We start from the raw sequence: 27603 nt of genomic DNA on the forward strand, positions 1-27603 counted from the left end.
GGACTCGATCCCGGGACTCCAGGATCATGACCCGAGCCGAAGGCAGACGCTTAATGACTGAGCCACCCAGGCGCCCCGGGGAGTCTGCTTCTTGATCTCTCTCTGCCTCTCTCCCTGCCAATTCTCTCTAACTCACTCTCTTTCAAATAAATAAAGTCTTTAAAAAAAAATCCAGAGATATCAAATAAAGCTCAGGATTTCCACTTCCTCTTCCAAACTGGATGTTCTAGCCACACTGGGCCCACCTTCTGGTTCCATGGCAGACTGGTAGAGGAGCTGTGGCCCCTCCGAATAAGGCACAAACTCTCCAGCTGGTCTAACCCCAGTAGGTCTGCTCAACGCCTGGTTCTGGTGGCACTGATTTCAACCTCTGACATGGGTAGGAGGTGATACCATAGAAAGGGAAAAAGTTGTCCTGGGACAGAGCCTGGACTTTGGATGGACCCATTGGAAATGGCAGCTCAGCTGCTTCTCAGCCTTGCAACCCAGAGTGTGCCACTTAATTTCACTGAGCCTGTCTTGCCTTTTCTGGAGAATGAGGATAACACTCCTTATCTGGAATTTCATCTGTAGGAAATCTCCTAGCACAGTGGCAGACATAGAAAAGGGTCTCAAGCAGTTTGTTTCTTTCCCTTTCAATCCGATGAACAGCTAGTCTCAGGAAATCAGAATGGTTAGGCCATAGCACAGGTTGAAATAAAGAGTCCAGATTCTGGCTCTACCACAGGCCAATTATGCAACCTCAGTTTTCCTATCTGTAGGATGGGGACACTACTCGCATCAACCTTGCAGGAATTAAATAAGTTAATATAAAATATTTAAAATGGTATGGCACAGGGCGCCTGGGTGGCTCAGTTGGTTAAGCGACTGCCTTCGGCTCAGGTCATGATCCTGGAGTCCTGGGATCGAGTCCCGCATCGGGCTCCCTGCTCGGAGGGGAGTCTGCTTCTCCCTCTGACCCTCCCCCCTCTCATGCTTTCTCTCTCTATCTCATTCTCTCTCTCAAATAAATAAATAAAATCTTAAAAAAAATAATAAAATAAAATAAAATGGTATGGCACTGAGGATTAGATTGGCTTTTTTTTTTAAGATTTTATTTATTTATTCATGAGAGACAGAGAGAGAGAGAGAGAGAGAAGCAGAGGGAGAAGCAGGCTCCCAAGGAGCAGGGAGCCTGATGTGGGACTCGATCCCAGGACCCTGGGATCATGACCCGAGCTGAAGGCAGACGCTTAACCATCTGAGCCACCCAGGCGCCCTAGATTGGCTTTTACACCTGGCTGGCCATTAGAGTCTTCTAGGGACATTTTATTTATTTATTTATTTTTAATTTTATTTATTTATTCATAAGAGACGGGGGGGGGGCAGGCTCCCCGCTGAGCGGGGATCCCGATGCAGGACTTGATCCCAGGACCCTAGGATCATGACCTGAGCTGAAGGCAGATGCGTAACCATCTGAGCCACCCAGGCACCCATATTTTGTTTATTTTTTAAAAAGATTTATTTATTTTAGAGAGAGAGTGAGAGCACTAGCGGGAGGGGGAAAGGAGAGAATCTGAAGCAGACTTCTGCAGTGAGTGCAGAGCCTGAGGCAGGGCTGGATGCAGGTCTCAATCCCATGACCCTGAGATCAAGACCTGAGCCAAAACTGAGCTTGATGTTTAACTGACTGCATGACCCAGGCACCCCTTCTAGGGACATTTTAGAAAATACTCATGTCTGGGCTCTATCCTCAGAGATCTTGTCTGAATTCATTTGGGGTGGGGCCCTGGTATGGGTATTTTATAAAATCTCAAGTAATTCTATGTACAGCCAGGAATAGGAGCTCTACAGTACAGGGAAAATTATGAACAATGGGCTCTGGAGCACAATTGCCTATGTTCAAATACAGCTGAGCCAATAAACAGATGTATGAATGTGGGCAAGTTCTTAACCTCTCATGTTATTTTTTTTTTAAGATTTTATTTATTTACTGGGAGAGAAAGGGAGGGAGGGAGAGAACAGAGGGACAATGAGAGGGAGAAGCAGACTCCCCGCTGAGCAGAGAGCCAATGTGGGACTCGATCCCAGGATCATGACCTGAGCCAAAGGCAGACACTTAACCGACTGAGCCACCCAAGTGTCCCAAGGCTTTATTTTTATTTTTTTTAAGATTTTATTTATTTACTTAGAGAGAGAGAGAGAGAGAGGGAGAGAGAACAGAGGGAGAATCAGAGGGAGAATAACCTCTCATGTTAAAGTGGGTCAATAAAAGGACCTGGGAGAGGGGTGCCTGGGTGGCTCAGATGGTTAAGCGTCTGCCTTCGGTTTGGGTCATGATCCCAGGGTGCTGGGATCGAGCCCCACATCGGGCTCCTGGCTCAGCGGGGAGCCTGCTTCTCCCTCTGCCTCTCTCCCTGCTCATGCTCTCTTTCTCTCTGTATCTCTGTGTCTCAAATGAATAAATAAAATCTTTTTAAAAAAAAAAAAAAAGGACCTGGGAGGTTGTATAGATCTCAAATGCTTAACGCAGTCTGTGGCAGCTAGCAGGCCCATCAGCACCCCCCAGTTCCCCTGCTATTTCTTTTATTTTTTAATATAAATTTAATTAATTAACATATAGAGTATTATTAGTTTCAGAGGTAGAGTTTAGTGATTCATCAGTTGCATATAACACCCAGTGGTCATTGCATCAAGTGCCCTCCTAATGCCCATCACCCAATTACCCCATCACTCCACCTATCTCCTCATCCCCTACTCTTTCCAAACTGCAGCCACTGCAGGCCTGCAGCCAGCTCACACAGTCTCCCCAAGGGGGTCTGGATGCCTTGGACATCCTTTTCCGAACTCTGCTAGCTGCCCCCTACAGTTATTTTTGATCCTTCTATTGCTCAGCTTTTTTTATTCACCCACAATGAACAGAATTATCTCCCAAACAAAATTGTCTGCTCAAAAATCAGAGAGACCCCAAGGGGAGGGGAGGACAGAAGCTGGCCATTCAAGTGTCTCTCATATTAAAGAATAAGGAGAAGAGGGAGAAAGAGAAGAAAAATCCCTTTCAATTCTTAGGAAACAGTGTTTAGTGGGGAAAAAAAACTATACCACAGAATTGTACATTCAAGATAATTCATCCAGGTAAAGGAAAAAAATGCATAGAAAAAAGATCAAAAGGAAATATGCTATATGTTAAATAGAAGTTTTTTCCTCTGCTTCTCCAACCTTTTATGCACTTTACAATTTTCTTCCTTTTTTTTTTTTAAAGATTTTATTTATTTATTTGACAGAGAGAGAGAGAGACAGCGAGAGAGGGAGAAGCAGGCTTCCCACTGAGCAGAGAGCCCGATGCGGGGCTCGATCCCAGGACCCTGGGATCATGACCCGAGCTGAAGGCAATTAACCGACTGAGCCACCCAGGCGCCCCATGCACTTTACAATTTTCTATAGTGAATGTGTAATTAACAGGAAAAACAATTAAGTGAAAAAATAAAAAAAAGGAAAGCCTTCACATGACTTTCTTTCCTCTTAATTATTTTATTGCTTTGTCTTAGTTCCTCCTTTCTATCAAATTTATTTTTTTAATTTTTACTTGTTTTATTTAAAGATTTTATTATTATATTTAAGTTTTAAATTTATTTTTATTTTAAAGTAATCTCTACACCCAACATGGGGGTTGAACTCACAACCCTGAGTCATACTCTCTTACCAACTGAGCCAGCCAGGCACCCCTCTATAGAAATATTTTATTTTATTTTATTTATTTGTTTAAAGATTTGTTTATTTAGTTTAGAGAGAGAGCAAGGGGTGTGGGGAGAGGGAGACATAGTCTTTTTTTTTTTTAAGCTTTTATTTATTTATTTGACAGAGAGAGAGAGAGCCCATGTATGGGGAGTGGCATGCAGAGGGAAAGTGAGAAGCAAGCTTCCTGCTAAGCAAGGAGCCCAACACAGGGCTTGATCCCAGGACCCTGGATCACGACCCAAGACGAAGACAGAGGCTTAACCAACTGAGCCACCCAGGCGCCCCAGGAGATGTAGTCAGTCTTAAGCAGATTCCACACTGAGTGTGGACTCTGACTCAGGGCTGGATCTCAGGACCTTGAGATCATGACCTGAGCTGAAACCAAGAGTTGTTTGCTTAACTAACTGCACCACCAAGGCGCCTCTATAGAAAAAAAAATTTTTTAATATATATTTTTTAAGTTTTTTATTAACATATAATGTATTATTTGTTTCAGGGGTACAGGTCTGTGATACATCAGTCTTACACAATTCACAGCACTCACCATAGCACATACCCTCCCCAATGTCCATCACCCAGCTACCCCATCCCTCCTATCCCCCTCCATTCCAGGAACCCTCAGTTTGTTTCCTGAGATATGAGTCTCTTATGGTTTGTCTCCCTCTCTGGTTTCATCTTTTTCATTTTCCCCTCCCTTCCCCTATGATACTCTGTCTTGTTTCTTAAAATCCTCATATCAATGAGATCATATGATACTAATCTTTCTCTGACATTTCGCTTAGCATAATACTCTCTAATTCCATCCACATTGTTGCAAATGGCAAGATTTCATTTTTGATGGTTGCATAATAGTCCATTGTGTGTGTGTGTGTGTGTGTGTGTGTGTGTGTGTGTGTGTGTGTGTGTGTGTGTGTATCACATCTTCTTTATCCATTCATCTGTTGATGGACATCTAGATTCTTTCCATAGTTTGGCTATTGTGGACATTGCTGTTATAAACATTGGGGTGCATGTGCCCCTTCGGATCACTACATTTGTATCTTTGGGGTAAATACCCAGTAGTGCAATTGCTGGGTCATAGGGTAGCTCTATTTTCAACTTTTTGAGGAACCTCCATACTGTTTTCCAGAGTGGCTGCACCAGCTTGCATTTCCACCAACAGTGTAGGAGGGTTCCCCTTTCTCCGCATCCTTGCCAGCATCCGTCATTTCCTGACTTTTAATTTTAGCCATTCTGACTGGTGTGAGGTGGTATCTCATTTGAGGTTTTTATTTGGATTTCCCTGATGCCGAGCGATGTTGAGCACTTTTTCATGTGTCTGTTGGACATTTAGATGTCTTCTTTGCAGAACTGTCTGTTCATGTCTTCTGCCCATTTCTTGATTGGATTAGTTGTTCTTTGGGTGTTGAGTGTGATAAGTTCTTTATAGATTTTGGATACAGATTTTGGATACAGCCCTTTATCTGATATGTCATTTGCAAATATCTTTTCCCATTCTGTCGATTATCTTTTGGTTTTGTTGATTGTTTCCTTTGCTGTGCAAAAGCTTTTTATCTTGATGAAGTCCCAATAATTCATTTTTGCCCTTGCTTCCCTTGCCTTTGGTGATGTTTCTAGGAAGAAGTTGCTGCAGCTGAGGTCGAAGAGGTTGCTGCCTGTGTTCTCAAGGATTTGTCCCTATAGAAAAATTTTAAACAATTGTCTCCTCTGGCTGGTTCTGTCACTTCTCCTCCCATTTACTACTTGATCCATGACAATTTGGCCTCCTCCCCAACCTCGGAGGGTGACCCCACCCTGGAAGGATCAGCAATGAAATCTTAAGTTGCCAAATCCAGTGGCTTCTCCTTTTTCCCTGCCAGAGCTTTCTTTTTTTTTAAAGATATTTTTTATTTATTTATTTGACAGAGAGGTAGAGAACACAAGTAGGCAGAGCGGCAGGCAGAGGGAAAGGGAGAAGCAGGCTCTCTGCTGAGCAGGGAGCCCGATGCGGGGCTCAATTCCAGGACCCTGGGATCATGACCTGAGCCGAAGGCAGCCGCTTAACCAACTGAGCCACCCAGGTGCCCCCCTGCCAGAGCTTTCTGCAGTATCAGATATGGTTGGTGCTTTCCCCTTTTTGTAAGCTCCCTGCCTGCCCTCTGGGCTTCCTCTCTCCCCTCTGTCCAGGACCTAAGTTTTCTGACCACCTCTGGTTGGTCCTGGCAGGTTCCTCTCAGCTTAATGTTCCCTAGGTTTGGGCATCTAGCCCCCTCCCTCTCTGCACACTCTTCTTGGGTGGCCTCATCCACTCTTGGTCTGTATGATTCCATCCACGTGACAGCTCCTATATCCCAGTCCTGGCCTCTTGCCTGGGACAAGTCAATCCAACTTCCTTCTGAACACCTTCATTTGGATGTCCCTCAAACACCTTACACTCAAGAAGTCCAAACCAACTCATCATTTCTACTTTCCCTCAACCCCAATGAATTCTTCCTGTTTTGTTCCTTCCCTGGGAAGTCATCATTGTCTCATTCTTTACCTCACCGCTCACATCTAGTTGGTTCCAATTTGAAACTGTCTGGAACACATCAGCTCCCTGAGGATGTGTTCTGGCTCTGCCCTGCAGGAGGCCTCCTCACTCTCTTGCTTGGATAATCATAGCAGTCTCACCAACATAGCTTGTTTTTCTTCTTCTCCTTCCCAGTCCACACCTTCTAATTTTTCTGATTATTCATTCCTTTAGTCAGTCAACAAACATTTGCCATGCACAAACTCTGCTCCTAATACTATGAGGGGTGAATGACACAGATTGACCCAAAATAGGTAAATAAATAATCTAGGGGATTTCAAATTGTGGGGATTGCTATCAAAGTAAGCAGGGGGATTGAGAGAAAGTAGGGCATGGGAAGGGGATTTCTTTCAGAGGTGGCCTTTGCCCTGGAATGATCCCCCAGATGAACATGACAGTTGTCCTGATGGAACTGGGGGGCAGCAATGATAGAAAAGAATGTGGCTGGGGACCCCACATTAGGTTGGGAGCCAGGGAAGGTCTGTGAGGAACAAAGGATGAGAATGAGCTCTGAAGACCTGCAGGAGGTGCTTTCCAGGTAGAGGGAAGAGCTAGTGACGAGGCCCTAAGGGGGTTCCCAGCACACAAAGGAGCTCAGGATGTTTGGAGCACAGTGAGTTAGGGGCAGAAAGAGGAGGGCAGGAAGATCATACCTGGTGGCCCTGGTGGTGGGGGAAGGGTGGTCGTGGTGGTGGGGCTGGGTTTTATTCTAAGTGCAATGGGAAGCTATTAAAGAGTTTTTCACAGGAAAGTCACATTTGACTTTATCTCTTCAAAAGATTTCTCCCTCTAGGTGTGTAGGGTGGAGAGCATCTGGGGGTGAGGTGGATAGTGTGGCTGAGTGCTAGGAAATTAACTGCAGTGGTCCAGGCAAGTCCTGTGGGCTGGGCTGGGTGTTAGCCGTGCAGATGGAGAGGACTTAAACCTTCCTTGGGTCCTCAACCCTTACAGGCTAGCTCCATACTCCTTAGGACAACCATTTGGTTCTAGCCTCCCTCTTCAGCCCATCTCCCACCATTTCTTCTTTGTCTTTGCAAATGTTGTACTTTTTAGAATGTTCTTACCCATTTTCCCTTTGATTTATCCCTGAGACCAGGCTCAAATATCCCCTCCTCTCTAAAACTTTTCAGGGGGTGCCTGGGTGACTCAGTTGGTTAAGCAACTGCCTTTGGCTCAGGTCATGATCCTGGAGTCCCGGGATCGAGTCCAGCATCAGGCTCCCTGCTCAGCAGGGAGTCTGCTTCTCCCTCTGACCATCCTCCCTCTCATGCTGTCTCTCATTCTCTCTCTCTCAAATAAATAAATAAAATCTTTTTTAAAAAAATAAAGCTTTTCAGGAATTCTCCAGGGAGAGCCCTTTGAACTTTTTCAGTGCTTAGTTTATATCTCTGTAATATCACACCGTACCATCCTGTATGTTTACAATTCTATGTCTGAAGAAGGTGGACCAAGAGCTTCTGGAAGGCAAGGACAGGCTTTTGGTAAATGTACAGTGAGGGTTCAATGCATGATCAAAAGATATTGATGGTCCCGCTATGGAACAGTTCACATAGGTCAAGACTCCAGTCACCCCTGTTATATTCAAAATCACCTGATAATGTGTAAGTCCTGGATCAGAAGAACAGATACTAATGTGGGTATTACATCTCCTCATTTGATCCTGGAAACAGCCCTGAGAGGTGGGTACAGTGGGAAAATCATCTCTATTTTACAGATGAGTAAATCAAGGCTTAAGGAAGAGGAGACTGGCCAATGTCCCTGAGCCCCCAAATTCAGTTCTATTGTTGACTCCTGGGTCTCCTCGCCTATCCTTGAATCAAGAATGTAAGACTTCCTGTCACCTCTTCATGGTGGAGGGGACATCCAGCAGAGAGATGACTCACAGGAGGCAAGTTGGGGAAGCAATTCTCCTTCCCCCTTAAAAAATTGCCCCACATCACCACCTTCTTTGTTCCTAATAAGGAAAGCAACCATCTCAGCGCTTATAGCCTTGGACCCTGGAGAGAGAGGGACTGAATTGAAATCCTGCCCATCTCTACCATTTACAGGTTATGCGACTTTAAGGAATTAGTTAACTTCTCTTGCCCCCACCCCCACCCCCCGTTTTGTTTGTTTTGGGTTTGGTTTGCTTTGTTTTTGTTTTTAATCTGTAAAACGGGAGTGAGAAAAAGTTATAGTAGGGTTGCCGGGAATATTATAGGAGACAAAGCATCTTCCCCAACGCTTAGCCATATAGAGAGGTCTTAATACTTGCTAATTACAATTACTGGCCCCAGAAATTTTCCTAAGCACTTTTCAAGTATCATCTCTTTTAATACAACAATCTTATGCCTTAGGCGACATACAGGCTTGGAGCTGTTAATAACGCCCCCGAAGAAGTCGAGACTTGAACCCATAACCTCACAACCAGGCAAAGCTTGGCAAACACGCGTGGTTCAGAGAATGCAAGCAGCTTGCTCATGGACTCGTGACCAGTTACTGACTATACTCAACCAGATTTTTGATTCCGAATTTATAGTTGGCATAACTTCTGAAGGTCTGTAACACGTAAGCTCCATAAAACTGGATTTGGGGAGGTGAAATGGGCAGTCCTCCAGAGGAGTCGAGAGACCGGCTTCTGCCCCAGATTGTAGATGAGGTGAGTCTTTAATTTAGACCTCTTTTTCCTTACCGTGAAGTGGGGGAAGAAGAGTTATTAGGGTCCCCAGAGCCCTTTCCAATACTGACTCTCCAGAGCAGAAAACCCCTGCTCAGGTAAAGGCTCACTCAAATCCCTCCGGCTGGGGTTCATCCTCCGCGGGGCCCGCAATAGGGACGCGTCCCCTTTAAGGCGCCAGCTCGCCGGCGGCGGCGGCCGGAAGTGTTGAAGCCCGGCCTGGCGGCGGCGGTGGCAGTAGCGGCCGTGGCGGCCTCTGCGCATGCTCCGTCGCCCGCCCGCCCTGGCCGCTCGCCGCCCGCCCGCCCGACGGAGACGGTGAGGAGGGGGAGGGGTGGGCGCGCGGGCGCGGGCGCGGGGTGGGGTGGGGGCGGGGGGGCGGGAGCGGGGGCCGCGCGGCGGCCGGCGAGGGCGGGCGGGCGCGCAGGGGGCGGGGGGCTGCTGCCTCCGCGGGCGCCTCCCCACGCCCTGTGCGTGCCGCCGCCGCCGCCGGGGAGCGAGCGGACGTCGCGGCGCCGCGGGGGGGTGGGGGGACGCTGCCGCTGGGTCCGCCCGAGCAGCCGGGCCGCCCCCAGCGCGGCCGGCCGCGCCGCCCGGGCTCGGCCCCTGGTCGAGGGCGGCGGGCGCCGGCGAGAGGGGCGCCGGGGGGCCCCCGCGCCCCCAGACTGAGGGCCCCGGAAGTCCTAGGCTGAGGGGCCCGGAGGGGCCTGAGCGACTCCGGACTGAGAGGCCCGGACGCCCAGGACCCCGGGGAGGGGTCCGGGGATCTCGGGGATCCCCAGAGGCGGGGCCCGGGGAGCAGCAGGCCCGTCCACGCGGAGCTGGGGAGGGGCCTGGGTTGCGCTTGGGCGGGGGTGGGGGGACGAGAGGCTGCGGGGGGAACGAAAGGTGAAGGAAGCCTGGGTTCCCGCCCGGGAGGAGACCCTCGGAAGCTTGGCGGGGGAGCAAGAGCAAAGAGTAGGTTCTGCTGAGGGAAGGAGGCCTAAGCTTCACCCAAGGGGCGCGTTAGAGGCCTCGGCCGTTCAGTCCAGGGGAAAAGAGGCAGGTGTTCTGAAGGCGTGGCGACACGGTGGGTAGTGGGAGCAGGGGATGAGGAAGAAGAGCTCCAGGGAAAGTGAGCAGGCCTCTGCCTTCCCGGAGGTGAGGGGGCAGTAGGAAGACGCCTCAGAGCCTTCTCAAGTAGGAATGGGAAGGGTCCAAACCTGTGAGGGTGTGAGAGATTGAGTACCTTCTGATAGAGAACAGGACGATCTGGTGTGTTAGGGGTTGGGAAAACCCATGTTTTTGAGGACCGGAGAGAAGATAGTTGAGGGGAAGAAGCTTGAGTACCCCTACTTTCAGAAATGACAGGGGAATCGGCCAGGTGTCTCCTGAGGGGCAGGAACGATGACAGCAGAATCTTATCTGAGGGTCCTGGAGAGTGATCCACCAGACTTAGGCCTGTCAAGCCTTGACCTACGGATCCGGGGAAGGCTTGACTGTCCAAGGAATAGGAGGAGGTCTGAATTCTCTTAAAATGAGAGAAATCTCAAAAAGTACTTGCTACCAGACACAGAAGGGGCCTTGTTTGGTGTCTTTTTAGAAGAACCAAGAAATGTGATTCCTCCTTAACCTGGAGGATGAGGGAGAGGGAGGATCAGGTCATTCTAGACTCAAGGAGGGTTTCTTCTCCCTTGCCTCTGCTAATGGTTACCAAAGTGCTTTTGGAGGACTTTTTCATTAAATGTTTGAACTGTCTTCCCTAATTAATCAGCCTTTTAATCAACTATGGATACTTAAGATCTACTGACTTCATGACTTTTTTATTAGTCGTTAGCCAACCATTTATTCATATTTACTTCAACAAACATATTAAAAAGCTAATTTGTACTCAACTTCATTGGGTTAGCTTGGGCCCTGAATTGGTCTTGTCCTAAGCAGAAGTCTCCTAGACTCTAGTGCAGTGATCTTTCAAAGAACACTTTTATCTCATTGCTTCCCCCAAACACCTGAATAGTAGTCTCCAATGTGTGACTTATCCCAAACTTTGTTTTGGCTGTGTCCCTCACAGTGGTCCTGTGTAGCCTTCTTGTTGGCTTTACTACATTTCATAGTGCCCTGGATCACTTACTGAATGCATGAGAAGGAATGGGAAAAAAAAGGAGTTTTGGCATCAAGTAATAATAAAGTTTTACCTTGGAAAAAAATTTTTTAAGACTTTATTTGTCAGAGAGAGAGAGAGAGAGCACAAGCAGGGCGAGCAGAGGCAGAGGGAGAAGCAGGCTCCCCGCTGAGCAGGGAGCCCGATATGGGACTCAATCCCAGGACCCTGGGATCACAACCCAAGCCGAAGGCAGCCGCTTAACCGACTGAGCCACCCAGGCGTCCCTAACTTGGAAATTTCTTAAGAATAGACTACACAGTTGGGGCTCCTGGGTAGCTTAGTGCATTAAGCGTCTTGACTTTGGCTCAGGTCATGGTCTCAGTGTTCTGGGATTGAGCACCCCCCCCCCCCCAGGTCTGGCTCCCTGCTTAGCAGGGAGTCTCCTTCCTCTCCCTCCATCCCTCCCCCCACTCATGCGTGTGCTCTCTCTGTCAAATAAGATGTTTAAAAAGTAAAGAAGCTACACAGTCTATGAAAATACAATACAGTATGGAATGAATAAATACATTTTGGGGTTAGAAAACTTCAGGGTATCTGCTATTTCTTTTATTCCTTTTCAACTACCAACTCTGATGTTCCTGCAGTCATGTGACACTCATAATCCTGCTACGTTTTAAACATTAGTTTTCAGAAGTGCCTGGCTGGCTTAGTGGATGAAGCGTGTGACTCTTGATTTTGGGGTTGTGAGTTTGAGCCTCATGTTGGGCACAGAGATTACTTTAAAAAAAAAAACCCAACAACAAAAAGAAACATTAGTTTTCAGAACAGAAAAAAATGAATTTAATCCGGAGTAGGTCAGATGTCATTTATTTAGTTATTTTGTAGCTTATGTGAGTATTCATGTGCCTACTTTCAAGGTATCTTTTTTGTCTTTGAAAATAACTACAAAATAATTCTTTTCACATAAATTTGACATCTTTCCTTTATGTGTGTTCCCCTAGAATTACAGAGTGTTGTGTGATTGCACAATGAATACTCTCAGGCCCTTTCCCTGAAATACCCCAAAGCAACTCAGTCATCTTGCCTCAGGAGTTTTTGTTGCTATAAACAAGAGCTATTTTTTAGTTTATACTCACCTCAAGAGATGACCTTGCAGTTAGCCAGTGTAGTCTGTAGAGCTGGTTTCGGTTTACTTGTTAGGAATGTGGTATTTAGGGTAATAAGAGATACTCAACCTAAACTTGCTTCTCTAAAGAATGTAAGTATTGCCATGTTGGGTCAGACCTTGTGTCTCTTACTGACACTGAGAGACATATTGTGGATGATTATAATTACCTTCTTGGATAAACTCAGGAGGTTAGAGAACATTCCTCTTGGGTTCCAAGGTGTGGGAGGGCTAAGGAGTAAAATATGAGTTCCCATTGAGGAAAGTATTAATCAAGTAGTTAGTCAACCACTTATTCAGAGTGTTGTAGAGAGGACTCAACCTTAGGGTAGAAGGTTAAAACTAGAAGCATCCTTCTAATTCTCCTCCTCTAACCCATTAATTTACTTAAGCTATTTTTAAAATTGTAAACCACTGTTTTATTTTTTTTTAATTTTTTTAAGATTTTATTTATTTGAGAGAGAGAATGAGAGAGAGAGAGAGAGCACATGAGAGGAGGGAGGGTTAGAGGGAGAAGCAGACTCCCTGCTGAGCAGGGAGCCCGATGCGGGACTTGATCCTGGAACTCCAGGATCATGACCTGAGCTGAAGGCAGTCGCTTAACCAACTGAGCCACCCAGGCGCCCTAAACCACTGTTTTAAAATAATAAATTACATAAGTTTGTTACATGCTAAAGTTTACATCTTTTAAATTCATTAAATATGCAATAGTAACAGAATAGTGCTTGACAATAAGTGTCCAACAAATGTTAGCTGTGATTCTTTTCATTCAAGCTACATTTTTATGGTTCAAGCTTTGAAGCTATCTATTGGTTCAATCATTCTAGGATTTGATAGCATTTGTATGCTTCGTCATATCCCTTTTTGTCTTTTTCTAGACTCCGAGGTCCTAATTGTTTTGGTTCTATTGCTGGCAGCCAGCTGAACCAGTCCATTGATTCTCTTTTTTATCCCTAGTTTTGTTTTGTTTTGTTTTGTTTTAAGGTTTATTTATTTATTTGAGGCGGGGGTGGGGCAGAGGGAGAGAGAATTCTGAAGCAGACTCCCCACTGAGCTTGGAGCATTGCAGGGCTCAATCCCAGGACCCTGAGATCATGACCTGAGCCGAAATCAAGAGAGGGCCGCTTAACCGATTGAGCCACCCAGGTGCCCCTATTCCTAGTTTTAAGCCTTTGATTTACAGAAGTTCAGATAGTGTACTGTAATATCTTGCAATTAATTTTTTTCTCTAGTATATGACAATGTCATGCATCTCTTTTCCTTCTTTAGTTCCTTAAGAGCAGATACTGTCCCTTTTCATATTTAATGAGCCTAACTCTGTGCCTGATGTGGAGTAGAGACTCAGTAAGTATTTGTTGAACTGGCCATAATGACAGACAATAAGTTTAGCCTAGCTGTCCAAACAAATTTATATCCCCTAATTTAGAAAAGTAGAAAATTCTAGAAGTCTTTTAGGGCAAGGCGAGTCATTCACTACACAAAAATATATTACATACCTGTTATGTGCCACATTTCCTCAGAAAGTTTTAGCTAGGCAGTTTTGTAAATAGAAGTCTGATATTTGAACACTATTTACTTACTCCTGTTCCTGGGTATTGAGCTAGGCATAGGGGAACTGTTGAAAAAGAAAAGCAATCTTTGCTCTCCCAGGATATAGTCTGGTGAGGAGAGGTTGACAAAGTGGGGTAATGGTTATGACGGGTGCTGCAGCAGGTTCTAAGGGAGCAAGAACACAAGCTTACATCTAGTCAGGGAAGTCACAGGCCTCCCTGTGAATGAACGTGTGTGTGTGTGTGTATTTTTTTTTATTTTTTTAAATTTTTATTTATTTTTTTAAGTAAACTCTGTGCCCAGCATGGGGCTTGAACTCATGACCCTAAGATCAGGAGTCGCATGCTCTACCAACTGAGCCAGCCAGGCATCCCAGGAAGTGATGTTTTAAATAAGTTATAAAAGTTTAGCAGTGACTAGCCAAAAAGAAAGGAAAAGAGAATTCTAGGTAGAGGAAACAAGTGTGAAGGCTCAGGTGAGGAAATATGGCATGTTTGAGAAATTGAAAAAAATTCCGCGACAGGAGCCCACAACATGAGAGGAAGAACTATGAGAAATGAGGCTAGGACGGGACAGATTTGGAGGATTCTATAAGCACTGTTAAGATGCTTGCACTTTAAGAGCAAAGGGAATCCACTGAAGGATCCTGAAATGGGGAAATGGCCTGTGGCCTTCAGTAAGATTACTTTGTCAGCTCTGTAGATAATGGAGTGGGGAGCAAGACCAGAGATTAGGATACTGATGAGAAGCAGCTGGAAAAATTCAGGTAACAGTGTGGCAGCTTAGAATATGGTGGTGGCAGCACAGATGGAGAATGGGGGATGGTTAAAAGAGAAATATAGATGGGGCACCTGGGTGGCTCAGTTGGTTGAGCGACTGCCTTCGGCTCAGGTCATGATCCTGGAGTCCCAGGATCGAGTCCCGCATCGGGCTCCCTGCTCAGCAGGGAGTCTGCTTCTCCCTCTGACCCTCCTCCCTCTCATGTGCTCTCTCTCTCTCATTCTCTCTCTCAAATAAATAAATAAAATCTTTAAAAAAAATAAAAGAGAAATATAGATGATAGAATGGATACGATTTGGTGGTTGATTGGATTTAGAAAGAGAAGGATGAAAAATAACTCCAAAGTTTCTGGCTTGAGAAAATAGGTAGAGGATGGTGCCATTTACAGAGGCAGGAAACGGGAACAGGTTTATGAGAGAATATGAGTTCAGTTTAAGGTGTCTACAAGATAAATTTTAAGAGGCTTTTGGGTACAAGAGGTATAGCATTCAGGAAAAAAGTTTGTGAGAATCATAAAAGGCATAAGTCTGATATATGGAATTTTAACTAGGTGAAATACAAACAAAAATTGATTGAACCAATGTGTCAGTGCCATGATGAACAGGGCTGTGGGAGACAGGCTTTTTAAAGAAGCAACACCTGCCCTTTTAATTTTTAGAATTAAAAATACCAAAAATATGAAAAAATAGAAAAAGTAAAGAAGCACCTCATAGTATAGTTCAGTTATGGAAATAGAGGTCTGTTCAGTTAACTACAATACAAAGCACAGTGTGATAATCGTTAGAGGAGAGCTACAAACCAAGTACTGGGGGACCAGAAAAGAAAATGGTTTGGGGCGCCTGGGTGGCTCAGATGGTTAAGCGTCTGCCTTCGGCTCAGGTCATGATCCCAGGGTCCTGGGATCGAGTCCCGCATCGGGCTCCCTGCTCCTTGGGAGCCTGCTTCTCCCTCTGCTTCTCTCTCTCTCTCTTTCTCTCTCTCTCTGTCATGAATAAATAAATAAAATCTTTAAAAAAAAAAAAGAAAAGAAAATGGTTTGGCAGGGGCTTTGTGGTGGAGTGGTCTTTGAACTGGGGCCTTGAAGGGAAAAGTTGATGAGAGAGAAGAGAGTTTGGGCTTAAGGAATAACAAAGGTATAGAAACCTGAATGTACATACTATATTTTTAGAGTACAGGGGGAGGCTGGTATGGCTGGCACTGAAGTTTCTTGGGGAATTACAGTTGCAGATGAAAGTGGAAAACTGTTTGGGGTCCAGATGATGGAGACTTTGAGTGCTGTGCTTAAGTATGCATATTATATGCAAACAGGTGCTGTGGCAGAGCTGAGGTGTGGATTCAGTTGTCTGACTACCAGTCACATATTCAAACATGCATCTACCATGTCCCTACTCTTATCAGCATGTCCTAATCATCTCATGTATCTTTTTTTTTAAAGATTTTATTTATTTAATTGACAGAGAGAGAGACACGGCGTGAGAGGGAACATAAGCAGGGGGAGTGGGAGAGTGAGAAGCAGGCTTCTGGCCGAGCAGGCAGGGAGCCCAATGCGGGACTCGATCCTGGGACTCCAGGATCCTGACTCGAGCCGAAGGCAGTCGTTTAACCAACTGAGCCACCCAGGCGCCCCTGATTTCACGTATCTAAGTAAACACAGTGCTCCTACCTATACTCTCTTAAGTGACTCCTTTCTCTGCAACTGTGAGAACTAACCACTGCAGAATATCCTGGGGCCCTCAGAGTTTTCATTAAACTTGGGATGATGCTTTGTTAGAGTCAAGGAGCACATGGTGCTGGACACTGGTTTCCCCAACAAGTCTGCAAGGGAGATGTCAGGCAAGATCATCTCTCCATTCAGTCTGAGGCAAAGAGGTAGTAAGAAGTTCCTAGAGATCATGCAGTTGGATTCAGTATTTATTAAACAACACAATGCAAATCACTTTTCTTCCTATCCAGTTTATTGCATTTAGCGGATACTTATTAAGTAATTCACAAACGACAGAGCACTTGGTGAAGTGCAATGGCTGGTTGCAAAGAAAAGAGATGATTCCTACTTTCTAGGAGCTTACTGTTTGGCATGGAACTAGTGGTGTGCTGTAAATCAGTTCTCCAGGAAAAAAAAATACCTTGACCTCTAGTGCTTGCCAGTTTCTGTGGTGTATATACTCCCAGCATCACTGATTTCAAGCTAACAATTTGATGTCACTAAACTCAGAGCTGGGAAGAGATGTGCACAATTGGTTCTCAAGAGCAGGCTCCAAGGCGCCTGGGTGGGTCAGTCGGTTAAGTGTCTGCCTTCGGTTCAGGTCATGATCCCAGGGTCCAGTACAGCACTGGGTGAATCACATATCCTAAGAAAGCCTAAATCAGCAAGTGAGTCCTAAGGCATTTCTGGAAAGATCAGAGCCTAGGTCAGCCCCTTTCCACAGTTCCTATCCTTTTCAGAGGACCACGATCTTGGAATTGGTAGTCATAATTATCTTGGTGTTCCTTTCCTATGATTGCCATCTTTTCAAACCAGACCAAGTCACTGGTGCTTCTTGTTTCTGACAGCAGCCCAGCTATCTGACTTCATGTGAAAGATGGCTAATGCGGAAGTGAGTGTTCCAGTGGGGGATGTGGTTGTGGTACCCACTGAAGGAAATGAAGGGGAGAACCCTGAAGACACTAAAACCCAAGTGATCTTGCAGTTACAGCCTGTGCAACAAGGGTAAGTGACTAGAGATTTGGATCTTCTGAAAAATTGGGGAGGTTTAAAGATAGTGGGGAAATTATAACTGTATGCTTAATACAAGGGAACATTCACCATCAATCTCTCAGAGCTGGCTAAGTTTTCATCTTTATAAGTACTGTGTGCTATATTTGTCATCGTAATACTTATTACAACAGTTAACTGTGTCCTTGTCTCTTTCCCTCTTCACTGTAAGCTCTTTGAGGGTAAGTTACATGGCTCCCTTCCTCTTATTGATCCACACTGTTTAGCACAGGGCCTTAGTACATGTTTACTGAAAGGACAGTGTAGTTAGAGTCAGAAGAGATTAGGTAAGGCAACCTACGAAAGTTTTCCTGCCAGAAGTGGTCTGGACCCTAAGGGATGGGCAAATTAATCAAGCTTAGTTTATTAAAAAAAATACATATCAATGACCTACTATTTTATAATGTATTACAAAGTGTTGGAAGAATATAGCACATGGTTCCCACCATCATGGAGCTTGTAGTCTGGTTGTGCAAACCAAAAATACATATACGTAAATAAAGAGGTCACTTACATGGCAAAATCTAAGAAGTACTGAGTGTCGTGGTTAGGAAGTAGCTTGAATTCAGAGGATCACTATGAATTTGAACGAAGAGATAAGATTTTTTAATTGGTCTTGAGGTTTAAATAAGACATATCTACAGAGAGAAGGAAGGGGTAGTTATTTTTATCTTGAGGAATATATAAAAGATTCTTCATAAATTAGAAATGTTCTCAGGGCATCTGGCTGACTCAGTGGAGCATGTGACTCTTGATCTCAGGGTTGTGAGTTTGGGCCCCATGTTGGGTGTAAAATTACTTAAAGAAACAAAGGGGGTGCCTGGGTGGCTCAGTTGGTTAAGCATCCAACTCCTGATTTCAGCTCAGGTCTTGATCTCAGGGTTGTGAGCTTAAGCCCCACATTGGGCTCCACACCCAGCGTGGAGCCTACTTAAAAAAAAAAAAAAAAGAGAGGAAGAAAAAAAATGTTCTTGGGCAAACACATAATCCATTCTCAATCTACTAAGTAACATACCTTGTCTTAAACACTTATGGAGAAAGACAGTCAACCTCTCTTGGTAACTTAAACTTTTTAGTATAGGAAATTTCAAATATACCCCCAGATTTTTAAAAAATACTATAATGAACCCCCATGTACAGACCCATCACCCAACTTCAACAATTATCAGCACATGGCCAGTCTTATTTCATCTTTACATCCACCCACTCCTGAATTTTTTGAAGCAAATCCCAGACATTAGTATGTATCTTGTAAAAGTAAGGACTTTTTAGTTTTTAAAATATAACCATAGTTTGCTGACATTTCTGAATATTGAAGGAAATATTCTAAGATCTGTAAGAGGGGCCCCTGGGTGGCTCAGCTGTTAAGCATCTGCCTTTGGCTTGGGTCGTGATCCCAGGGTCCGGGGATTGAGCCCCATATCGGGCTCCCTGCTCAACAGGAGCCTGTTTCTCCCTCTCACGCTCCCCCTGCTTGTGTTCCCTCTCTCACTGTCTCTCTGTCAAATAAATAAATAAAATCTTAAAAAAAAAAAAATCTAGCGGCGCCTAGGTGGCTCAGTCATTAAGCATCTGCCTTCAGTTCAGGTCATGATCCCGGGGTCCTGGGATCGAGCCCCACTTCGGGCTCCCTGCTCAGCGGGAAGCCTGCTTCTCCCTCTCCCACTCCCCGTGCTTAAGTTCCTGCTCTCGCTCTCTCTCTCTCTCTCTCTCTGTCAAATAAATAAATAAATAATCTTTAAAAAAATCTATAAAAAATAAGATCTGTAAAGGAAAGTTAATAAAAGTACTGATGGGGTGCCGGGCTGGCTCAGTTGGACTGTGTGACTCTTGATCTTGGGGTTGTGAGTTTGAGCCCCATGTTGGGTGTAGAGATTACTTAAAAAAATAATAAGATCTTAAGAAAAAATAATTACTGACATATAGTGGATAGAGTGATTAGAATTTTTATTTGCCCCAAAAGTTTATGCTTGTTTATTCAGATTCACTTGTTCGGGAACTTCATTTGTTACATACACACATATTTGCAGTTATTACCCTTTGAGGAAGGGTAATGAGGAAGAATTAAAGAGTAGATTCTTTGGTGCATGGCAGCTTTATTTTCTCTTGGAATCATTGTTTCTTCTTTCTTTCCTAAAGTGCTCCAATTGTCATTTATCCTATCCCTCCTAGAGACAGAAAACACTTCTCAACTACTTAGAGACTTAATTATTTTGAAGATTTGTTCCACTTATTTTGTGTGTGTGTCTTTTTTTATTTTCCAAATGACATTGCTTTTTCTGGAAGCCTCTCATTGCTTGATTAGATTATAGGCATCTTTGTACAACGTTGACTCCCCAACCTACTGTTTACACTGAATTTGCCATATGAACTAGTGAATACATTTTCAAGTACTGAATTCTGAGATATCTGCCAATCAATGCTCAGTCGATTTCTCTAGTTGTATTTTATTTTATTTATTTTTTAAAATATTTATTTATTTATTTATTTATTTATTTATTTATTTATTTAGAGAGGGAGCGTATGTTCAGGGGGGAGGGGCAGAGGAAGAGAAAGAGAGAATCTCAAACAGGCTGCACACTTAGCATGGAGTCTGACATGGGGCTCAGTCTCATGACCCTGAGATCATGACCTGAACTGAAATCAAGAGTTGGACACATAACTGACTGAGCCACCCAGGCACCCCAGGAAATTTTTTCTTGATAAAACCTTGTTTATATATATATAGACTGTGCCCCTACTTCCCACTGCAAGTGCAATTTACTGGTTGTTGAAATTATGTATAAATAAGAATTTCTTCTTTTAAACGATTTTGCATATATTGGTCAATTTACAATGAGTTTACTGAACTTACTTGAAGTAGTGGTTTCTCATGTTTATCAGAATCCTCATTCACTGACCAACAACTTAGGTACTTTGCCATGTTCTAGTTAGTATTCGATACACTAGACATACAAAATTGAACAAATAAATAGGACATAATTGCTGTTCTCAGGAGCCTCTTGGACTATGCCCAAGGGGAGGCAGACAGCTAAACAAACATATAATATTAAGTGTTACATTTGTTGTGACAAAAGCCTAAAGTACAGTTGGGTCACAAAGGAGGAAGTAGATGATTATACTGGAGGGATTGATGTGGACAGAAAAGCATCATAGAGGCTACTCTTTATTAAAAAACAAATAGAGGGGCACCTGGTTGGCTTAGTCAGTAAAGCATGCAACTCTTGCTCCTGGGATTGTAAATTCAAGCTACACATTGGGTGTAGAGATTACTTAAAAATAAAATCTTAAAAACAAACAAACAGGGGCGCCTGGGTGGCTCAGTTGGTTAGTCGTCTGTCTTTGGCTCAGGTCATGATCCCGGGGTCCTGGGATCGAGCCCCGCATTGGGCTCCTGCTTCTCCCTCTCCTTCTGCCCCGCCCCCCCCACCTTGTGCTTTTGTGTGCGCCTGCGCTCTCTCTCTAGCATGCTCTCTCTCAAATAAATAAATAAAATCTTTAAAAAACAAACAGATGGAGAAGGATATTCTGGGGAAGGGGGGAAGTAAGAGCAAAGAGGGAAGGTATAAAAGAAGGTGTTGGTTCTGGGAACCACAGATAATTTGGTATGACTAGGGCTTGGATTATAAGGTGAGGTTTAGGGAGAGTTGAAACCAGGGGTCAGATCTTGGAGCAACTTAAATATCCTATTAAGGATTTGGGGGCTTTATTGTAACAGTAAGTAGAGGGTTCTTGAGGGTTTTAAGGAGGGATTGACGTGATCACTTCAGTAGGAGTATAGAAGATCAGGTAGATGCAAGGCGACTAGTTCAGACTAGAGATGATAACAGCCTGAATTAAGGCAGTAGCAGTGGAAAAAGAGACAGGGAGGCTGGCTCATGTTAAGGAGATACATCTGATAGGATTTGGTGGCTGAGTATGTGGGAGTTGAGGAGGAGGAAGAGGGAGAAATCTGATGTAATTTCCAGGCTTCTGTCTTAGGCTGTAGAGTGCTAGTGGTGCCATTAACAAGGATAGGAAATATAAGAAGAGTGGTTTGGGAGAGGGAAGAGAACTTGGTTATTTTAGACATAATGAATTCAACAAAGTCCTATGGGACATCCAAATGCATTTATTCATTTAGCCAGTTAACTGTATCCTGGTGTGAAATTCAGAGGAGAGGTCTGTGCTAGAGGTGTCACCATGGGGGTGGGTGATACAAGGGATATTATTCAAGCAGTGCTTTCAAATAACAAGATGCAGGGGCGCCTGGGTGGCTCAGTCGGTTAAGTATCTGCCTTGGGCTCAGGTCATGATCCCAGGGTCCTGGGATGGAGCCCCACACCGGGCTCTCTGCTTGGTGGGGAGTCTGCTTCTCCCTCTCCCTCTCCCTCTGTGCTCTTTCTCTCTCTCTCTCTCTCTCAAATAAACAAATAAAATCTTTTTAAAAAAAGATGCAAAGGTTAATACATTATTTTTATTATAGAAATTAAAGGTTGCTAGTGTATTTTATCTGAGCCCTTTTCTTAGAAGGTGAAAACCTTTTATTTATTTAATTTTTTTGAGACGGAGGGGGGATGGAGAACAGGAGAGTGAGAGTTTTTTTTTAATTTTATTTATTTATTTGAGAGAGAGAGAATGAGAGAGAGCATGAGAGGGAAGAGGGTCAGAGGGAGGAGCAGACTCCCTGCTGAGCAGGGAGCCCGGATGTGGGACTCGATCCCGGGACTCCAGGATCATGACCCGAGCCGAAGGCAGTCGCCTAACCAACTGAGCCACCCAGGCACCCGAGAGTGAGAGATTCTTAAGCAGGCTCCCACACCCAGTGCAGAGCCTGACACAGGGCTCAATCTCAGGACCCTGAGATCGTGACCTGAACTGAAACCAAGAATCTGATGCTTAACTGACTAAGCCACCCAGGCACCACAGAAGGTAGAAACATTTTAGAGAGACTTTCACTAAGTGATACTTCTAATTAATGCTAGTTACTTTGGGCATAGTCTCTCTCTCTCTCTCTTTTTTTTTACTAGGCTCTGTTCATGTCAATAGTTTGGTTATATGATGCTTTGAAAAATGCTAAAGTGCTAAAAAAGACTAAAGTATCTAGATTCCAACAAAAGACATCAGCTTCTATGGTCAATGGTCTGTTTGTTTGTTTTTTTTTTTTTAAGATTTTATTTATTATTTATTTGACAGCGAGAGAGAGAGCACGTGCACATATAAGCAGGGGAAGCAGCAGGCAGAGGGCGAGGGAGAAGCAGGCTCCCCGCTGAGCAAGGAGCCCCACTCAGGGCTCGATTCTAGGGTCCTGGGATCACGACCTGAGTAGAAGACAGATGCTTAACCGACTGAGCCACCCAGGTGCCCCGGGTTCTTCCTGTCTTGAATTGTCCAACAGTATTACTTTTTAGTCTTCTTAGGATAATTCTATAATTTAATCTTATACTTGAAGCAACATTTTATGTCATAAGCATTTAAAGTTATGAAGGGAAAAGTCTGGTGTGAAACAGTGGTGATGTAAAGACAGTAGCAAGAGGAACTTTCCTTGGAGGCGAGGAAAGTTGTTGATTCATGTCCAAGGTAGAAGCTACTAAGCAGTCCTGGGCAGCTTGGAGTTTAAATATAATGGGGAACTAGTCAGAGCACTAACATAGAGTTGTAAAGTATATTTATTTTATTCCTTTTGAGATAGATTATAACAAATTTCTTAACCCCATGCTGTGAATATTAATTTTTTCATGATTTATGTAGTTTGTTTATCGATGGACACTTTTACAACAGGATTTATGAACCTGGGTCCGAGAACAACACGGCAGTTGTGGCAGTAGAAACTCACACAATTCACAAAATTGAAGAAGGGATTGGTAAGTCTTTTTGTTATTCTAGTATCTTTGACCTTAGCTTCCTTGGTTGAGATTTCTTGCCTTTTGTTCCTTATATTTTTACCCCCTACCCAGTGTGCCCTACCAATGCTACAGCCATCAGTTTGATGGTGGTGCATCGAGAGACACCACTGACAAATGCTAGGCCCATCAGTTGATTATTTAACATCAGTTTGCTAGGGTACTGAAAAGATATTTCATCTACAAAAATTCCACAAAGAAATTAGAGCCTCAAGGTTGATCCTGTCATTAGGGAAGTTGCTGATTAGGACTTACGAGGTGTTGATTGGAAGGCAGTCAGTGGAAAGAAACTGAAAAAAAAAGTTTGAAGTTAGACAAACCTGAGTTTAAATCCTACTTTCTCACTTCTTAGCTGTGTGTCCTTGGGAAAGTCACTTCACCTTTCCAAGTCCCACCTGCATACATTGGGAACAATCATTGCCTCACAGGATTGTTGTAAGAACTAAATAAGATTAAGCATGTAAAAGCACATAGGACAGTGTCTGGCACATAGTGTGGGCTTGGTAAGAGAGCTGTTATGCCAAACTTCTTCCAGAAGACTCCAAAACAATACCAGCCAATGTGAACTGTTGGCTTCTTAGAGGAACCAAGAGACTAGAGATTTTGAATTAAGCTTTTGGGGAAAAGTGTTCGATAAATAACTGATATTTTTTCCATTTTCAGATGCAAGCACTATAGAAGCAAATGAGGATATGGAAATTGCTTACCCCATAACTTGTGGGGAGAGCAAAGCCATTCTCCTCTGGAAGAAGTTTGTATGTCCAGGAATAAATGTGAAGTGTGTCAAGGTAATTGTCTTTTCTCCTTACTGGGGCCTGTTTGGGGGCTCCTTGTTTTGAAAGAGTATAGTTTCAGTGCCTCTTCTCTCTTATCTACCATATCAGTGTTTTCAGTATTGTGGCTCTAGTCCCTATGGTGTCACAGAAAAAAAATAAGGACTTTGGAGTGAAATTGGCCTGGATTCAAGTCCCACGCAGAATACAAGTTCTAGGAGAGCTGAGAACTTGTTTGTCTTGTTCACCAGTGTATCCCCAACACCCAGAATGATGCTTGGCATATTTATCTATAAATGTTTGTTGAATGAATGAATGGAGTCCCATCTCTATGACTGGGTGACCTTGAACAAATTAATATTTCAGAGGCTCATATGTTAAAATATGAATAATCACATACACTGTCAGGTTGCTAGCAGATAAAATGAGATAATATATGTAAAATGCCTTATAGAAGTGTGCATTATAGTAGTTTATTGAAAATTATTACTGATAAAAATAAATTCTCATGAGAGCACAAAGTGGAAATAATTGCTTAAGCTTTTGTCTCAATTGGTAGCCACAGCTGTACCCATAGATAGTAGTCACTATCAGTGGCATCATCCTAGAATCATGAAGGATTACAGAGTTTTGAGGTTCTGCAGTGATAGTGGTTTCTATGGTACTTATTCTTTCCACCACATCCTGAATCTTGTCATTAGGGCTGGGTAGGTTACTTCAGTTTATTTAAACAGCCTTTGCAACATTGAACCCACATATTATTCGTGATTTAGGGCATAAATGGACTTCAGGTGCTAATCAGTATATTAATCTCTGATCCTCCTCCTGTCTTCTGTAGCTCTGTACCAGGACAGGGCACTGTGCCCAGAGAAGGATCATCTTCTCTGGCACAGCAGGGCAGGAGGCTGGAAGATACAAGGCTATGACTTAAAATGCCATCTGGGTATTTTTTCATATGTAACAAATGGAGTTACCTTTCTCTCTCTTGGCCTGCCTAAGCTGACCTTGAGTGATTTTGGACTTTTCTTTTTACCTTAGTTCAATGATCAGTTGATCAGCCCCAAGCATTTTGTTCATCTGGCTGGCAAGTCCACCCTAAAGGACTGGAAGAGAGCCATTCGTCTGGGTGGAATCATGCTCAGGTGAGCTTTAATAACAAGCACACACCAGGGCTCAGTTGGAAGAGCATGCAACTCTTGATCTCAGAGCACCACATTGAATGTAGAGATTACTAAAAAAAAAAGAAAGAAAGAAAAAGAAAACAAGCACATACCTTTTGTTCTGTTTTGTTTTTTAAAAGATTTATTTATTGGGGGCCTGGGTGGCTCAGTCGTTAAACGTCTGCCTTCGGCTCAGGTCGTGATCCCGGGGTCCTGGGATCGAGCCCCGCATTGGGCTCCCTGCTCAGCGGGAAGCCTGCTTCTCCCTCTCCCTCTGCCTGCAGCTCCCCCTACTTGTACTGTTTCTCGCTCTCTCTCTCTCTCTCTGTCAATAAATAAATAAAATCTTAAAAAAAAAGATTTATTTATTTTAGAGAGTGAGGGGTGGGGGAGGGAAGGATGTCTTTTTTTTTTTTTAAAGATTTACTTGTTTATTTTAGAGAGAGAGAGCACGAGCAGGAGGGCAGAGGCAGAGGGACAGAATCTCAGCCAGACTCTGTGCTGAGGAAGGAGCCTCTTGAGGGGTTCGGTCTCATGATCCTGAGGTCACGACCTGAGCTGAAACCAAGAGTCAGATGCTTAACCTACTTTACCATCCAGGCACCCGTGGAAAGAGAACCTTAAGCAGACTCTGCAAGGAGTGTGGAGCCGGCTGTGGGGCTCGATCTCACAACCCTGAAATCATGACCTGAGCCAAAATCAAGCTGAAACCAAGAGTCTAAATTAACTCTTCCCAGCATCTGGGGCAAATTTTTTCTGATGTCAGGATGTTAGGATCCTTTCTGAGCAGAGAAGCTCAGGAGTAGATGACAATCGTACTTGAGATCACCAAGCACAGGCAGGGCTAAACCTGGTGCTGAGGAAGCGTGCCGACCTCGGAGAAGTGTAGGCTACTGACAAGTTCTGTGATAATCTGGTAAAATAGAGACTGCTGTTGATAAGTAACAATCATATTCAGTGAATGCAATTCTTGCCATCATTGTACCACAGAAATAAACTTCAGAATGTGTAATACCCGGGTGCCTGGGTGGCTCAGTTGGTTAAGCAACTGCCTTCAGCTCAGGTCATGATCCTGGAGTCCCGGGATCGAGTCCCACATCAGGCTCCCTGCTCAGCAGGGAGTCTGCTTCTCCCTCTGACCCTCCCCTCTCTCATGTGCTCTCTATCTCTCATGCTCTCTCTCTCAAATAAATAAATAAAACCTTTAAAAAAAAAAAAGAATGTATAATACCCTCACCCCCATCTTTATGCAGCAAGCTTATTATTGTAATTCCACCCCCCCATGAAGATTAACATTAATTGGTATTTCTTGAGCACTCACCTATTGATGGATTTTAAAATGTGGTCAGGAATGGAAAGTTCCTCACAGAACATGCATCAACAGCCTTAAGAACATCTTACCCATTGTCTTTAATTCTTTTTAAGGAATCTGTCCTAAGAAAAATAGAAATATATAGCACTATAAATAGCACTATAGGTAGTGCTTGTAGAGATTCAGGCATAAAGATGTTTATTGCAACATTATTGAAAATTATAGTCAGCTTTAGGGGCACCTGGGTGGCTGAGTCAGTTAAGCATCTGCATTCAGCTCAGGTCCTGATCCCAGGGCATCAGGCTCCCTTCTCAGCGGGGAGCCTGCTTCTCCCTCTCCCTCTGCCCCTGCCTCCATTTGTGCTTGCTCTCTGTCTCTCAAATAAATAAATATTTAAAAAAAAAATGTTGTTTTGAAGTTTGATTAGTGAGAACATGTTTGTTTGTTTTCTAAGATTTTATTTATTTGATAGAGAGCAGGAGAACCCAAGTAAAGATTTAAATAAAATCTTAAAAAAAAAAAAACAGACACACACATATGTACACAAAATTTAATAGAAGAAAATATCTCAAAATGTTAATGTTATCTTTGTGTTGTTGGATTTTTTATTTTTTATTTTATTTTAAGATTTTATTTATTTATTTGACAGAGAGACAGAGACAGCGAGAGAGGGAACACAAGCAGGGGGAGTGGGAGAGGGAGAAGCGGGCTTCCCGCGGAGCAGGGAGCCCGATGCGGGGCTCGATCCCAGGACCCTGGGACCATGACCTGAGCCGAAGGCAGACGCTCAACGACTGAGCCACCCAGGCGCCTCTGTTGGATTTTTTAAAAAGCAGTTGTTTTCTTTATAGTTTTCTGTATTTCCCACAGAAAATATTAATTTTTTCTTCACATATTATTTTAATAAAGAGACACATTTAAAAAAAGAAGTTATTCCAGATGATTTGTATACAGAAATCAGTAGTTAAATAAAATTGGGAAGGAATACTTTTAACTTCCATTATTGTTGTTCTTGGCCCGTCCTTTTTGCCCAGAAAAACAAGCACATGCCAACTTTCCTCAAATGTAAGAAGGAATCAGAATGCCTAAAAGATCTTTAGTGAAAGCCAAGTAACGTTATAACATAGAGTTTACTCTAACTAAAATACCCCATGGTTTTGCTTATGGCCTGTAATAACAATGTCTTGTGAATCCAGTTATAAGGGCATTTTATAGTGGGGGTTT

At 43.8% G+C, this 27603-nt stretch overlaps 1 protein-coding gene and 1 non-coding gene across 10 annotated transcripts in view; one reads left to right on the forward strand and one right to left on the reverse strand.

The window, feature by feature from the left end:
- Positions 1-8197: 8197 nt before the first annotated feature.
- GMEB1 (glucocorticoid modulatory element binding protein 1) overlaps positions 8198-27603 on the forward strand; it is a 34910-nt gene continuing 15504 nt past the window's right edge. Inside the window, exons 1-6 of one of the 9 annotated variants that reach the window (XM_027624422.2) lie at positions 8198-8313; positions 8602-8903; positions 17051-17207; positions 22983-23095; positions 23798-23922; positions 24946-25049. In XM_027624422.2, the coding sequence (XP_027480223.1) occupies positions 17080-17207; positions 22983-23095; positions 23798-23922; positions 24946-25049 (470 nt within the window). In that variant the 5' untranslated portion in view covers positions 8198-8313; positions 8602-8903; positions 17051-17079. Of the gene's footprint in view, positions 8314-8601; positions 8904-9096; positions 9240-9796; positions 10421-13302; positions 13514-17050; positions 17208-22982; positions 23096-23797; positions 23923-24945; positions 25050-27603 lie in introns of those variants that run through there. The other 8 variants (XM_027624448.2, XM_027624413.2, XM_027624429.2 and 5 more) reach the window with 8 other exon arrangements.
- On the reverse strand, positions 14017-14089 carry TRNAR-CCU. The gene has a single exon. It is a non-coding gene; the product is annotated as a tRNA-Arg (tRNA).

The sequence above is a fragment of the Zalophus californianus genome, chromosome 4 (assembly GCF_009762305.2).
Source record: "Zalophus californianus isolate mZalCal1 chromosome 4, mZalCal1.pri.v2, whole genome shotgun sequence".
NCBI lineage: Eukaryota > Metazoa > Chordata > Mammalia > Carnivora > Otariidae > Zalophus > Zalophus californianus.